Genomic DNA, 16,856 nt, shown 5'->3' on the forward strand with positions numbered 1-16,856 from the left:
AAGTTTTTAGGGCATTTTTGTGTGTTTTTAGGTCATCAACATCCTAACTCTAGTCATAACTCATAATATACGATATATTTTTTATCATATTGATATAATGATGTGTCATGATGAAAATTAATAATAATTAACTGGGTTTTACGTAATCTTTAAATTATATGAAAAATCATAAAATTAAATTACCTACATAATTTATTATATACAGTGTTATAAAAACAAAAAAATCAATGCGAGAAGGAATATAATCTGTACAAGGCTATAGATATTTTTTCGAAGGATGTTATTGGTAACTGGCGAATAGACGGCATGTTTTGTAACGGATGTTGATGTGGGGATATAAATAAATTTAATACGACTTAAAGATAAATCGAAAAAAATAATAATTATACACAATTACGCTGACGGGGAGATTACGTCGAAAATTGGACTACGGACAATTCGGATAAATTATCACGAATACGTAGGTATACTAAAACTAGTCTCTCCTAAAATAAATGTACCTACATTATTTTTTACCTAGCAGAATATTTTGGAATTTTAATGAAATTTTCTTGGTTTAAAATAAAACAGTTCTATTTAACGATCCGTTTAAAAAGATTAATTTCGTAAAGTTTTAATTCAAGTCGATTTCCCGAGAGTAAAAATGTATTTCTTAAAAGGAATTTATTTCGTTTTATTAAAATATATTTGATTTTAATATGAAAGAACGTCATTAAACACATACTATAGTGTCAGTGGTGTACTTAGAATGTATACTATGTATAGGTACTGTACTTTTTTTTAGATTATGAAAATTCGGGTTACCGAAGAATATCGAAATAGTTATAATTTAATAATCAAATCGGGTATTTTATAGAAGAACAAAAATAACAAGACGATCAAATGTTTAACTTGTACTTCGATCCCACAGCCATGTCGCTGAGATTTTTTATGGGATGGGAGGGGGGAGGAGGATCAATAATAATTTTAACACCATAAAAAAACTCGTGGTTTTGTAAAAAGGGTTGGCAATGACCCCATGCGTGATAACGCGGTTACCTATTTATGTTACACCGAATTAACTATTATATCATATACATTTGAAGTGTTACCGGGATCAGAATCATTAAACGGCGACGTTGGCGTGGAGGGGGGGGGGGGGTGGATCTGACGTCAAACTAGCCGACGACTATTTCCTTCGCGAATTCACCGCTGTTGAGTAATGCGCGTAACACGCAATACCGGATTTAGCAGGGGTGTAATGCGCATTGGGGTCTCAGGGCTGATGGTCAAGTAAAATAGTATTTTAAGAAATAACTCGCGCCCGTTCGTTCTAGACTGCTTAGGATTCAATTTTATTCCTACAAGTGAATCGATTTAAAGGAATACACGAGTCACGGGGGTATCCACCCAGTGTAGAGGTGTTTTTGTTTTTTAAATTTATCCTCACCGTTTATCAAATACCACGGAGGAATATTAATCAACGCATCACAATAATGCATGACTCACAAAACAGCAATTTATTAAGGGGACCTCCGATATCAGCTGTTGCACCCCGCGGCTTTCAGAGACTTAGGTCTGCAGGCACCGACCACACGTCTCTTTGCAGTCTGTCCGGTACGAACGCCGTGTTGACGTGTCCTTCCGGTACTATCGCCGGCACCGCCGCCGCCATCACTGTTTCCGGTCGGACACGTTTCTGGAGATCCACATTCGTCTGCTGATGCCGTTCCGGTCGCGAACCGGCTCCGACGGAAGCGCGTCGTTGTTCGCCGCAGTCCGACGATTTCCACTTGAACGGCTTCCACTGTCCCGAATTGCAGCTCGGTCGCCGGGTCATTGACACCAGTACTACTGGTTGTGCGGCGTCCGATTTGCGTTGGGCTAACTGCTTGAAACCACCGCCGCCCCCGCGTTTGGTCGGCGCGTTCGAATTCGGTCCTCCGCCGCCAAATCCACCGACTTCGCCGCAGCCGTTCGATGATGACCGCTGTTGTACTACCCTGCACAATATGATACCGATATTGAATATTTTTTTTTTATTATTTATTGCACAAGCGCCGCTGACGCCTTGTCTGGTATACCTACGTATAGACGCGGAGGTGTTAATGAAAACGATAAATTCGAGTTTATTGAATTCAAGCAACTATTAAGACCGTTAAGTTATGAGTTAAAAACTAATTAAATAATATATTATTATTATTATTATTATTTTTTTTTTAACTCAAAAGTTGTAACGTTAATACTATATTGTATAGATGAATATTAAACTCAGTTAAAAATAAATTAATTAATTTTTTTCAATTTCCACCTAGGTCAAACTGTAGTGCCTACTATTGATTGAAAAACTTTCAAACTTTCAAATAATTTACAATTTTTTTGTAAATGCATCTTACTATTTCTTTTTACTTTACACTGTATTAGTTTAGGAAAATCATATATTTTTCTCTACTAAATATTATTATATCATTTGATACCTATTTATTAATTTTTATTTAAAACCGTTGTTTTGAATACCATTAAACAAAAAAAAATATTTTATTATTTTTTTATTTTGATTACAGTTTGCAAAAATATGATTTTAATTCATCATTAAAACACTTGAAAAATAAGACATCACTTGTTAGTTATTACAGAGAACCAATTAATTTAGTTTCCCAGTTGAGTAGATTATTAAGTAAAATAGAATATTAATGAATAAAAAAAATAAAGTTATCTTTTAATACGTTTTTATATATATTTATTGTTTTCATTCAATGATTTTTCTATGTTTCATCCAAAGTATTAGAATTTTTATAGACATACGGGGAAATAGTGAAATATGTATACGATATTACATATTTGGGCGATGAAAGAGTAGTAGAACTGTTAATTTTTTGAATTGACAATTTTTTTTTTTGGTATTTTTTTTTAATTACTTATCAAATGTTATTATGTTGGAAGTGAGAATATAATGTTGGAATTGAATAAAATAATGAACATGGACATTTCACATAATTACTTAATGTTCATATTTGTAAGGTTAACTGCACTTTTTGTATTTTTACTCTGTTTTGACGGTGCCCATTAAAATAAAGTTTGATGGTTACTTCCACATCTATTTATAAATTTCAAGATATTAATAAATTATTTCTTATCAATTAGTTTTCGAATAAAAAATATGTTTATGGTCAATTTTTTACTTCAATATATGTAAACCAGAAATGCAAAGAAAAACTCAAAGTTTACTACGGTATAATGCGTGTGGTACATAAATTCCCGTAAACATTATATAATAATAATATATTAATATGTAGTATATACCTATAAATATTTTCATAGTACTTGCGCATTATGAGTAATAACGTAGTGTTGTAAAATGAACTCTATTTAAGTATTTAAAATACTACTAAAATACTTTTGGACATTAATTCTTAGGTTTATTATTAACTTAATACAGTATGCATACTATACATAATATATATATATATATATATATAGTATCTTATATTTGTTTATTTAATTTTTGTTTACTGCACTTCAGAAACATAATATAACATTCAAAGTTGTAAAAATGTTGTCATCTGTCACATTTGTCCTTTATTTGTCATGGTCGTTTCGTCTACACAGAATATAACATTTTTATTGGAGTGGGCAACAGTTATTACTCTTAAACTAAACTTTCGAATAAAAATAAAATTTTCGAAAATAAAAATTAAAAAAATATTAAAAAAAACCATTGAAAACACTTCACGGTGAAAATATCTAAAAGAGTATTTTACTCTAGTACTTTACAGCATTGCGCAAGTTGATATGATAGATTTTACGATCGATATTTTACACGTAAATATAACGGTCGGACGGATTTACTATATCGATAAAGGTAACAAGAAAAAAACTCAATAATGTTAATCTATATTATACTGAAAAAAAATAACGACTTATACTTTTCAGAAGTGTTATCGCGCAAACCGTCATCATTCACTTCGAACGCGATTTGGAACTCTCGTAAATGTGGGATCGTTTATTTTTCGATTCGACGGTACCGATCGCAGAGTCGGCTAATATACCATACAGAACTCGAATTTTTTCGTAAAAAATTGTCTGTCATACATATTATACTCTCGCCAATTCAGAATTTGAGAAAGTATGAGAAAAAAAAAATAATAAAAAAGAAAAAAAAAATACTCGTATGAAAATATTATAATACCGACTATCTACTCTACGCGTACAGACGGCGGCGAGGCAAGTTTAACTACTTTCTAACAGTTACAAATTAATTGCGAACTAGTAGACGCCGTACGAGACTTACTCAAACGCGCTCGTCGCGTTCTAAAATATTATTATAATATAATATGTATCATTAAAATTATAATATTAAAATATCACAATAAAAGCTGTACCCGCGCGCATGCACACGTAAACTGATGCTGTTGACGTTTCGCCGTGCAGCTATATAGGTATTTATAGTGTTTATTATGAAAATATACGGCGTTCCTTATTTATTTTTTCTTTGTTCGCTGCCGGCAAACACGATCGTACTTGATACACACATATATAGTAGTTCAGTCCTGTATATATATATATATATTTATGTTATATTCGCGTGTGTCTAAGTGACTTGTGTGTATATGCTGAACCGTAATATATAATCTTTCTAAAACATTTCCCGTCGCCCGCGCCAATGACTTTTGACCAAAATGTAGATATATACAACACACGCACACACATACATACTATCAGCGTGTATATAGTCTCTCTCTCTCTCTCTCTCTCTCTTTCTATATATGTGTATATATATATATTATTTATTTAACATGTATATACAGTTCCGGAAACGTCACAGTCTCAATAACCCTATATGCGAGAATCTGTTTTTGTTCGTCGTACCCTCCGGAAAACTTGGTCTGGTGTGTGTTTGCGTGCGTGTATGAGCAAAACCGTGTGTATAGACGTTTCTTTTTATATCTCTCTGTGTATGGTCGTTGTCTTCTTCATACTAATAACGACGTAAAGCCATTGGCGTAGCCCACGGCTCATAATACGAACCGTAATATAATATATACTTTGTATATATATATATATATATATATATATATATAAACGCGTATGGGTATTGCTGACATGCGAAAGTCATCTGCAGGGATTATACGCATTGCCTATCCATTAATAATAATAAATAAAAAATAACAATAATAACAATAATCACGTCCGCACAAAACACCGCAGCAAAAATAAACACGTTATAGATTTTACACTCGATATTTGCAGGTTATTATATCCTAATGATTGAATACATTTCACCAGTATCAAGTCTCGGTTTTTGGCGGGATCGCATACGATAGACTATCGCAACGACTATTAGAGCCTGAATCCATACCTATATTTAGTAATATATCTAGTATGCGATATATTTTGTCTATGAAGAAGTACTGTACTGGTAATAAATCAGTAAATTCGTCCTAGTCCCTATTCACTGGAATAAACAACTATACTATAGTGGTATCGAACGAAAACCGATATATTATTTAATTTTACGGGCCAATAAGTCTATTGATAAAATAAAAATCTGTGCACAGACTTACATAATAACAACGAAGACAACACAATTATTTTACGAACAAACATATCATACATGCCATGTGTATGCACAAAAATAGATAATTATATAGTTTACTTAAAAGATTTTTGTTTCTATTGAATCTATTTGGAAACAATTTTTAAATACACAATATACACATCAATACACACGAGCAATACATTTGTTTTTCATAATAATTACTCTGGTAACATGTAGTTAATGTTTAGTATTTCGATTTGGTACCATTTTTGTTTAATATTTCAAAACTATTGTTACTTAATAATAAAACAGTGGCGTGTTTAAGATTTTCAAATGGAACGGGTGCTAAATTGGAATAAAAATTAATAATTCCTCGAATTTAACTGGAATCTTAAAGCGTATGCTTCAATAAATTACGATTATAATTTTACTAAATCTTTGTATCGACAATAATTATTATTAAAATGTTTTTTTTCAAAATTAAAAGATAACACGTTGATATTTTTTATTGAATGAGTATTACCTTATTCGATGTATAATGTTTTATATCGGTAAACGGTTATTCATAAAATAGAACCGATTGAAAAAAAAAAAAATCATAAACATCCAAGCCCCGTGTGATAAAATACCAATATAACACTATATCATTTTATATTACGTGTTATGCATTTTTAAGTTTCCACCATCGTATTTTTCGTATAAATTCATACTATAATACGTACATAATCATCACGTCTGTATGTGCTTTTATCATAATATAAAACGAGCTCATTTTTGAAAATTTTTGGACGCTCTAAACTGCACATTCACCTAGTTAAACTTATCTATGGTTTGGGCTGTGCCTAAATCATGTATTATAATTAATTTACGCGTGTTAAAAAAAATATATTAGTTTTAAACACTAGCAGTACGCTACACCGAATACGGCGGAATCTAATGCGAAAATGTAATACGCGTATGTATGCATACGTCCATTAACGCGGTGTCGTGCATAAATGCACGTTGCTAGGTACCTATATTTTAATTTTAATGCATAAAATAAAGGCTTGACGATACTGAAAAACTTGCTACTACACGAACATTTGGAGAGGGCAAAACGCCTGAACTATCTAAACGTACATAAACACTATATGGTACACGCTTTAACCATTTGCTGTAGTATATACGATGAAGTAATTTTCAATTTTACCATGAAAACGAATACAATAATGACCGCTTAGAAGATACTATACTGCAATATTGAAATAAAATTGTTATTTAGGTGCATCTCTCAGCTCCGTGGAAAAACTGCGACTTAAAAAAATTTGTTTTAAGATAGTTGTTGAAATGATGTTGTCAAAATCCATTGGTAATAGGCGTATTTCTACGAATATTAACGCGGAGTCTCAAAGTGCTCGATCCTAGATTAACCTAGTTTTAGACTGTTGGTTGGAGTTGTTTTTTTGTCTCTCGAGAGGAATTCAAGGTACAATGGAAATCATGAATTCTAGTACCAATCTATTGGTATTGTGTGGGCGTACATTATGTCTAACAATACCAAATAAAATGGGGTCTATAAAACTTTTAGTAATTAATGAAAAATTATGGATTACGAGTTTATGACCTACGATCAGTAGTATTTTGTACACAATAGTATAATAAACATCAAATAAAATATCGGATTATTGAAATTATGTTATACATTAATACCCTAAACGTATAACTCTTGGAAATAAATCATAAAATTATATGTACTATAAATAGTATAAATTCTTTAGATTTTAATTAATATCTTTGAAAAACTTAACTTTGAATTTCTTTGAAGTGTATAATTTTAATTATATATAATAGCGGCTTACAAAACGGGGTTTTAATAATTTTAAGGTAATAAAATACATACAACTAAAAAATGATTAACATATAAAATTTATTTTTTTAACTTAAAAATATACCTACTTATTAAATTAGTTTTCAAATATATCTAATTAATTAAATTTTTTTTTGTTGTTGTTGTAAAATGTTTTGTTGATTATTGCTGAATAAATCAACAAAACAGAGTTTAAATTAAAAACAAAACGTGCTCTGACGATTAAAATTTGTTAGAATACATAACGTACCTACCAATTAGTCTTAATAAATTACTAAAAATACATGAATTAGTCGACATCAGACATCTGCAGTGTGTCATGTTTTCATTTTTACGAGATATAAAATATAATATAATACTTTATCTACAAATATTTTATAAGTAGATAAAAGCAATTATAATTTAATACAATATAATGAGTAAATTTTATTAGAAAGTATAAGTGTGGCTGTTTATTTGAATCGACTTACTGCATAATGCCAAAGGAATCATTAACTTTATCCTTGCAGTTCGAGTTGATTTTTCCTTCATTTTTGTTTGAACACATCGAAGGCCTTCTGCTTTTCGACTGATCGGGGTCTGCCTCTTCTATGATTTCGGGTAAGAACATCATATGTTGGTCTTCAGGAACACTAAAAAAAAAAAAGAGAAAAACGATAACACGGCTAAGACATTATATTTTATAAAATTACTGTTGTAATAATGATTATTACGGCATGTGGTGAACTGATCCTCTATGCGATTTTTTCTTGAACGGTGCAGACGCGCTTGTGTAAGGAATTGATACTTCCAATTCGTTGAAGTAAATATCTTTGACCAAAGGCAGTTTAATTTTAGCAAGGTAATCTACCGCCAAAAAGGATGCCTACCGGAACACAATTCGTATGAGTATGATTAAACACTTTTGTTGTAATAATAAATATAACTGAGTTGTTAAGATATTGTTATTATTTTTAAATTGATTTACCTTTGTATGTCTATCGATTAAAAAATTTAATTCAAAATCTTCTTCGTCGTCACCAAAAGGATTTATTAATTGTTCTGCTACCTATAAAAAGATATATTTATTGATACAATATATCATATGTGTGATTTATTTTTTAGAGATATGTTTAATAATATATTCATTTTTTAATAAGTATTTAAATCATTTTTGAAATGACAATAATTACACATTATTATGCCATTTATTTTGATAAAAAGTTAAAATAACGAGATAAAACGAAAAATAGCAATAAATCTTTTTTGATTGATATACGAATTACGAATTACATCTATGAATCCTATGAAGTGTATTTTATTCATGATTGATAATGTTCCAATGACTGATTACTATTAATTAATTGGTATCATTCAAAAACAATACATATATTAATATAATATATGTAATTATAATACTGTGTGTCTATGTTAGTGTACTAAATTTAATTAAGAATAACTTATCAACTAATATTTCATATTTTATGGTCGTTTGATATTAAAAAAAAAAAGTTCAGCTATTATTTAATGTTGTTTATTTAAATATTTACTTTATACAGTAGAAAGGGAAGAAAGTTAAATATGTTAGTTTGATATTTACAAATTCAAATAGGAGTTTTCATTAAAAGTATAATTTTGTATGTTGTTTATATTGTCAAATATTTACTATATTATGAATAATATTTCTAAAGATAAATAAACCAACTAAGTTCTTTATAATGTATGTATATATCAAGTACTGAAAAATAATTTACGAGTCGTAACATCAAATAAATGACCAATGTACATTATACATTATATGCATAAATGTATAACGCACAAATATTAAAAATTGATTAATGCATTTTAAATGTTCTTAGGTAAAAAATGTTATTTTAAGATTCAATTTACCTATACACACTAGTATAAAAATAAATTAACCAAGAAATTTTAGTCTAAAAACATTAACAGTATTAATAAACAACTTAATAAGCTATAACCTATATAAAAACAACATACAACAAAGAAATACAGAGAATAATTGAGTGCTTTTTTTAGTACATCAATCAAATTGAAAAATATAAAAAATAATTTACATTATGAACAAGTTTTTTTTCTTATAGAAATGTTGATATTGTCAGAGCTTAGAGCAGACTAAACCTAAGTAGATCTGTTGACGTCTACATTTCTTTACGAATAATTGTATCTACCGGTATTATGACATTATTTAAAAAAATATTTCTGATAGCATTATAAATATCGTTATACTCATAAATCATATTTTCGTCCATTGAATTTTTGCATCAAATAGTTATATATTTTAATAAAATATATTTTTTAGTGTTGAATAAATTAATTTAAAATAATATTTTAATATTTATTGAATCATTTCGGTTAACCCAATGTTTATTGAAATCAAATGAAATCTTTGAGATCTCTCAATAATGATTAATGACAGATATCGGTACAGCATACCTACTTGTAAATTATTTGCTTATTTAAATTTATAATACTACCAATATAATAAATTGTATAATTATTCACATGATTAACTACTGTTTTAGGTACCATAAAAAATGCGTAAGTTAAGTTTTAAAACTGTTGTATAAGTGCTTAATCTTTTTAATGTTTATGTTTGATTACTTGTATAGCTGTATATATTTTTAAATTCAATACATATATTTTATTTCATTATTATTCAAAACAACAATTTAATAACAATAATAATTACAGATTAGCATTTGAAATAGATACAATCTAAATTTTTAAGTTAATTAATCTACTTCGATATTACTGAATTCAATATTTTATTATTCGTTTTTATGAATACTCAAGAATAAATAAAACTGTACTTTCATGATTAAAATTTGTATTTACCTAAAATGTAGTAATACATGAAATTATTCTTGACATTTTTTAGCCCATTTGCATAGTTTGAATTTATTGTTATAGTTATTTTCTCTATATTCTTAATATTTTATAGTATTCCTACAATTTCAGTGTTTTAGTTGTTAATATCATATTTTCAAATTAACTAATCTTCTCAAGAAATAATAGCTATACATCTGTAAAACATCAAAATCTATATATATATATATATATACAATAATATAAATACACATTAGGTACGTCCTAATATATAATATTATTCAATTATGCTTTCCTTTTAATAATTTTTTTAACGACGGTAAATTAAAACACAAAAAATTATTAGTCATTACAATATTTATGTTCTTTTAGTGTTGATATATAAGTTTGATAAATTAATTTTTTTAAATTATTAATTAGGTATACACTTAAAACACTGGGTTTCACGTTAAAATATAATTAACTGCGTACCTACCTTTAAAAGTCCCATGAAGAATAAAATCTGAACTATTGTAAACACCGGTATATACACGTCAAGTTCTGTTTGCAGCATTTTGTTTGATCCTTCCACGTATTGCCTCCCGACAATGGCAGTAATGAAAAACGAATATGTTGCAATTGTAACGACCTAAATACAATGAAAATAATAGTATTTTTTTGTTAATTTACAGAACAAATAAAATCATGATATTATTATTATTATTATTATTGCTGTTACCTGTGTATACGCTAACGGTATGCTAATCCAATCGTAACTCCACAAATAACCACATTTTGTTCTGAAGTCGATAAATTCCTAAATGAAACAAATATCATAATAAAATTGGATTTTGTTAAATATTTTATCATAGTGTAGTATATTCTCGATTAAATTCTGCATTGTTTGTAGTTAACAATGAACTAATTAAACCTATTATTATATTTTATCCACTTATATCACATAATATCGATAAGTATGAGTTTGAAAAAAATGATTGAAATTTATTTTTATTTTTATTTAAATTGCAGCTTTAACATTTTTTGTCATACAAATGATTTAAACTGTAAAACATATTAATTTATCAAAGTTGTAATATAACATATGGAAACATATTAAATAACTTAAATGATGCGTTATTAATAGCAAAAAGATTATTCACAATAAATATGGTTATTTTTGTTATTTACGTCAGTATCATAAAATATAGTTGTTAAAAATTTAAATCAACAACTTTAAAATTAAAATAATACTGTGTTTTGTTCAAAACCACAAACCAATTACCGACGGAGTCTCAATGTTAAATTTATATCCATACATTTATTGTGGTTGTAGTAAAAATTAACAGCAAAAAATACTGTCATAGCTAATAAATCTTAAAATAATTGTTGTCAATATTTACACAGTAGACGCCGTTTAAAAAGCTCACTTTGGGACCAGCACAAAATGCGAGTCTTACGTATAACCAAATGAATATTATAGGCGAGTTGAAAAAAAACACCAACATATTTACCTATAAATTTTATTTTATTATTTCGCTTTTATTTTAATCTACTTAATACATACATATTACATATTATTTATTACTTATTTGTGAATAATTGAAAAATTATAAAAATTATTATATATTAATAAATAGCTATAAATTATGTATGTACTTATTAATTATGAAAAAATTGTTATTCTGGTTTATTTTAAATTATGTTCTAATATTTCGGGAATATACTGCTCGTATTCATTTTGTATATTAAAATTATTACCTCGGTGACGAAAAACTCTCCTTCACACGTCTAGATCCCTTAAAGTGTGTTTATAACTCACGTCTCGATCACACTACAATTATTATAATAATTGCAATAAATGTGAAACGTGATAAAATTTGTTGTACATACACACATTATAAAGCATGCATTAAAACCAGTAATAACTAACAAGAATATGTAATTTTTGAAAACAAATTTATTTCCAGATTTTAACAAAAATGTTTATTTTCTATCATTTTTTTTTTCATAAAATTTGAGTCTTACATACGAAGTGGCGGATCTTATAAATTATAACTGAATTTTTTATAGTGTGTTTGGATACGTCCGGACCACTCTAAACTTAATAAGTCTATTATTAAAAATAATTACCTAACCTACTAAGAACCTTATATCCGTGAGTCTTATTAGCGGCGTCCACTTATATCCAATTAATTTCTGTCAATTATTTAATTTTGATTTCATAGTAAACACTCCTCCCCTCATTTAATACATAAAACATACAATTAATATAAAGTAATAACTGAGGTTAGATTAAGTTCATTAGCCATTAAAATATAGATAATTTTAAATTATAAAACTATTTTACTGTAATCATAACCACGTAAATATTAGTAATATTTAACTTTACAGGTACATAATAATAATAATTATATGTTCAAAATATCACAATCATAAATATAACTTCAAAATTAAAATCACAAGTCATAACATTTTCAGGTTATAAATGTTAAAACCGAAATTTAAGTCAACATATATAAACGAAATAAATATACGAACAATGCTTAAAGATTTTTAAGACACTAAAATATTCACTGATGGGGCAAAAATTGAAGACTGAGTATAGACCCTTGTTGATTTGTAGTAAAGATGAAAAGATCAAGATAACTATTTTCCTCAGTATATACGGCCGTATCCATTGCATTGTCAACTGCTAACGATATCACAAAAAAATCCATTGTCTTTAGTAAGTCTTTTAGTAAGTTTTTAGTAAGGAGCTTAACAATCGTTAAAAATTCTTACGTCGATCAAAGTTTGAGATTTTTTTTAAAGTAGGTATAGAACTGAATATTTTAATATTCTTTATAGAAGATTGTTGACTTATGTAAGTAGAATAAACAAGAAAACATATATAAAAATTTAATTAAACCGTATTGGATTATACCTACAATATAGCAGATTAAAATCAAAAATCAAAGAATTTTTAAAGACTGTGTTAATTAATTAGTAGGTATACAATGTTATATAAAATGTTCGGCCTTTACAAAAAAAAAAATTTCTATACAATTTATTGATATGTTCATTTTGGTTTTGGGCGTATAAAATTGTACAAAAGTTGTGTAGATGAAATTTAGAATTAAATATTTTTATTTCGTCTCCGATGTTAGGAAAACGTTTTATTACTATTCGCATATAAAAAACGATTTTTCAGCGTTAGGTTCGAGTACCTACAATATTTTATTTTTCGTTGTAAAAATATGATATTGTGTAAGATACAAATGAGTTTGAATAATTTTTATTATTTTATGTCTTGTATCATTATTTTACAACGAATTTAGGTGTTTTTATTTTTTTATATCTTAAAGTTACAAGTATTAGGTGGTATTTATAATTGCATTTTACATAAAATAAATCTCGACGTGATATAAATTTTTTAGCCTATTCATTTCATCAGATTTAGCTTATATTTTAGATTGAGATGTTTAAAGTAGTAAGGTCAAATTCTTAAGTGTATAAGGTATGCTATAATACACGCCAAATAAATTATATAAATGCTGGTAAGGGGTGTTTAAGGAGTAAGTGTGCATTTGAGGTTGATACAGTTACATTCTTATCATAGTTACACGGATATTGCATGTGTGATAATATTATTTATATTGAACATTATTTTTCTGTTTTTAATATTATGTAATTGGTCTTACAATGACTGTAACTTATGTAAAGTTATAGTATTTGTATAGTCTACAATAGAATATGTGGGTTTTTTATTTTGCATAATGTTTTTTTTTTTTTTACTAAGATCGGTCACAAAAACATAGGGATTTTTTGGTTTTAAACTCTAAAATATTGGAGGATTCATTTTATCACAGATATTATTTGAGAGTTTAATAGTATCTATACAGGTTATTTTGATCATTGATCACTTGACATTTAAAATTTAAATACATATATTAAATATCGCGAGTGTTATAACGGTTGCCAATTACATAGATGAGAAGATGCCTCAATAGCATATAATAAAAGGTTGTAGATAGTCTAGTAGTTTGAAAAATATAATGTTTACGAAATTAATACGAATGATAATGACTTAAACACGGCAAATAATGTAATTTTAGGTAGCCGGTAGATCGATAAATAATATTATGAAGTGTAGAAAGATAGTACAGTAATAACTTAAGTAATTTTATGCATATATAGTTTTTTGTCTACGTGTTTAGAATTGTTTTATCAAACTATTAAGTATTAACTAACGTTTGTCCATATAATATTGTGATAAAACAAAGTATTATTACCTGCATAATGAGCTTGACTCCTTCGGAATCTTCTATTCGCTTAGATTTTCTGGCTTCTTTCAACAAAGTTATGAACCAAGTACAAGGCACCCAATAAGTATTAAATTCTACCTTGGGGAGCGAATAAAATACTTCTATCTCGTCAGCGGTCATGTAGCCTGTACATATTTATTAAAATTAATAATGATTATGTTTACTTAGATATACGCATATTTCAACAATATGATATTATTATACAAAATTATGTTTATTTTTATGGTTTGGATCGATGCAATTACAACTTGCCTGACTCAGCGACGTGCTCTAATGTCGGAAAACGTTTTTTTACCGGTGAACTGATAGAACGCAACACCAAAATCAATGTCAAAATTAAATATCTCATTAGTGATCTTCGAATCATACATCCGTAATCATCATTGCCCTCTACATACATTGTTATTACATGCATTGCTCTTATGAGAAACAAAAAAATAAATATATTTTATTTTATAATATGATGGTGGGGATTTTTTAAAAAGCGAAAGATAATAATATTCTACATACCTGTCGGGCCACGGAATCGCCAAGTATTGATTCCACCATCTCTTAGCTACATACGTTACATAAAATCCTAAGATGAATGATAATGGCAATTGAGTAATAAAGGCATCACAATATCGAACTACTTTTTCAAATATTCTGAAACATAATCAATTTTATAAATTAAACAGTATTATATAAAAATATAATTTATCATATTTTTGACAATGAAATCATATTACTAAATAAATAAAATAATAAGTTTAAATTATTAAGTATTCATTGACAGTATTAACTATTATTAATTTATATTTAGCTATGTAATGTATGTATACCTGTTTAAATATTCAAAATTTTAGTTGATATTTTAGATTAATGATAATCATACGTCGAGTTTATGATTTATTTGTATTTACCTATGAGTAAATTTGTTGATTTCTGTTAGAATCCAATTTAACACTAATTTTAAATTTGCCATTAAAATGGAATGTACAATATTGATAATATAGTTTTAAAATTTAATTTAGTTTTTATTTTATTAAGGTAAATAGTTAATATGTACAGAAAATATTTATAAAAGTTACAGACGAATTATAGTTGACATTTTATGTCGCTAAATCTATTTTAAGACTTCGCAAAAGGAAGGAGGCAAAAAATAAAAATTTGAAGAACTCTAAAAGGAGACATTATGTATATTATATACTTGTAAATTAACAAGGTTAATGTGGTAATTGGAAACTTAGAAAAATTGGAATTTATATACGTGAATGATGGATTAGTAGCTAAAATTCAATAAAATAATAATTGATGAAGATGCAGGGTGATGATTGGTAAACAAGTCTAAGTAAAATAGCAGAAATACTATAAATTAATATTCACTGAAAAATTTACTTTTCGTTAGAATATATTTATTTGGATGTATATTATACATGAAAAAAAATGTGAAAATTTTTTGAATAGAGACAATTAATCATTCAGTTTAAATTAATATAAAAAATTCACTAGCAGAAAATACTGATAAATATTTTAAACTATATATATATAAAAATCGAGTCATTTCAGTGATTGGTTCAAATACAATACATGACACACAATAGTAGCGTGTGGAAGCGTTACTTGAAATAGTCAAATGTAATTACACCATACTTAAAGTCTTAAGTTGTAAACTTTGGCACAATACAATATTGTCCTAATACCAATTATTATACGTAAGTACACGCGTCCTATTACTTATTACATAATGACATATGATTTGTTCTCGCACGTGTATTCTATTATCAGAGTCACGCGGACACGTTAATTGAATAGTTACAAAACACAACGTATAAAAATTATACATTATATAATAATGTATACAATGTGAAATGAAAAACGAGAATCGTGACGTGCCGAGATGATTCGATTCAATTAATTCTAATAATTAATTATTATTTATTACTATTTGCGGTCATTCTTTATGTTACGCATTAATTACAATTATTTACAATATGATATTTATTAGGTACTTGCAGTCACGGCTTGAGAGCGCGTTTTGTCAATAGGGTTCGGCGGATAATCTGACCATGAGAATCTTTTTTTTTTCCGTTCGAATAATTTAAGTACCTACGAGTAGTCGTATAACACATTTATACATACACTATTTAGCTAATGTACTTACGTATGACGATTCGTAATATTTTGTTTACTTTTATCGGGGCACTTCAACTGGTAATTAAAAAAAAAAGTAATAACGCCACCACAAGGTCCCATTCTCATTACAGTCATGGATTGGCCAGCGACCACCTGGAGTTTATTGTGCTTGCTGACTTTTCTATACAATATTATTATTACCGTTGGTTTTACGGAGTGCTTCACAGATTTTACTGGTCCCTACTTCATTTCATGAGATTAATTACTA

General features: G+C 27.7%; 1 protein-coding gene across 1 annotated transcript in view; it reads right to left on the reverse strand.

Annotated features, from left to right (window-relative positions):
- Window positions 1-182: 182 nt before the first annotated feature.
- Window positions 183-16,856, reverse strand: part of LOC112593302 (bestrophin-4-like) — a 40,449-nt gene continuing 23,775 nt past the window's right edge. The window contains exons 2-10 of the mRNA XM_025337682.1: window positions 14,984-15,118; window positions 14,726-14,892; window positions 14,441-14,598; window positions 10,909-10,986; window positions 10,666-10,818; window positions 8,332-8,412; window positions 8,078-8,229; window positions 7,835-7,996; window positions 183-1,982 (exon numbers count right to left, since the gene is read on the reverse strand). Coding sequence (XP_025193467.1) covers window positions 1,544-1,982; window positions 7,835-7,996; window positions 8,078-8,229; window positions 8,332-8,412; window positions 10,666-10,818; window positions 10,909-10,986; window positions 14,441-14,598; window positions 14,726-14,892; window positions 14,984-15,118 — 1,525 coding nt within the window. The 3' untranslated portion in view covers window positions 183-1,543. The remainder of the gene's footprint in view (window positions 1,983-7,834; window positions 7,997-8,077; window positions 8,230-8,331; window positions 8,413-10,665; window positions 10,819-10,908; window positions 10,987-14,440; window positions 14,599-14,725; window positions 14,893-14,983; window positions 15,119-16,856) is intronic.

The sequence above is a fragment of the Melanaphis sacchari genome, unplaced genomic scaffold, assembly GCF_002803265.2.
Source record: "Melanaphis sacchari strain LSU unplaced genomic scaffold, SCAv2.0 Contig1_pilon_pilon, whole genome shotgun sequence".
NCBI lineage: Eukaryota > Metazoa > Arthropoda > Insecta > Hemiptera > Aphididae > Melanaphis > Melanaphis sacchari.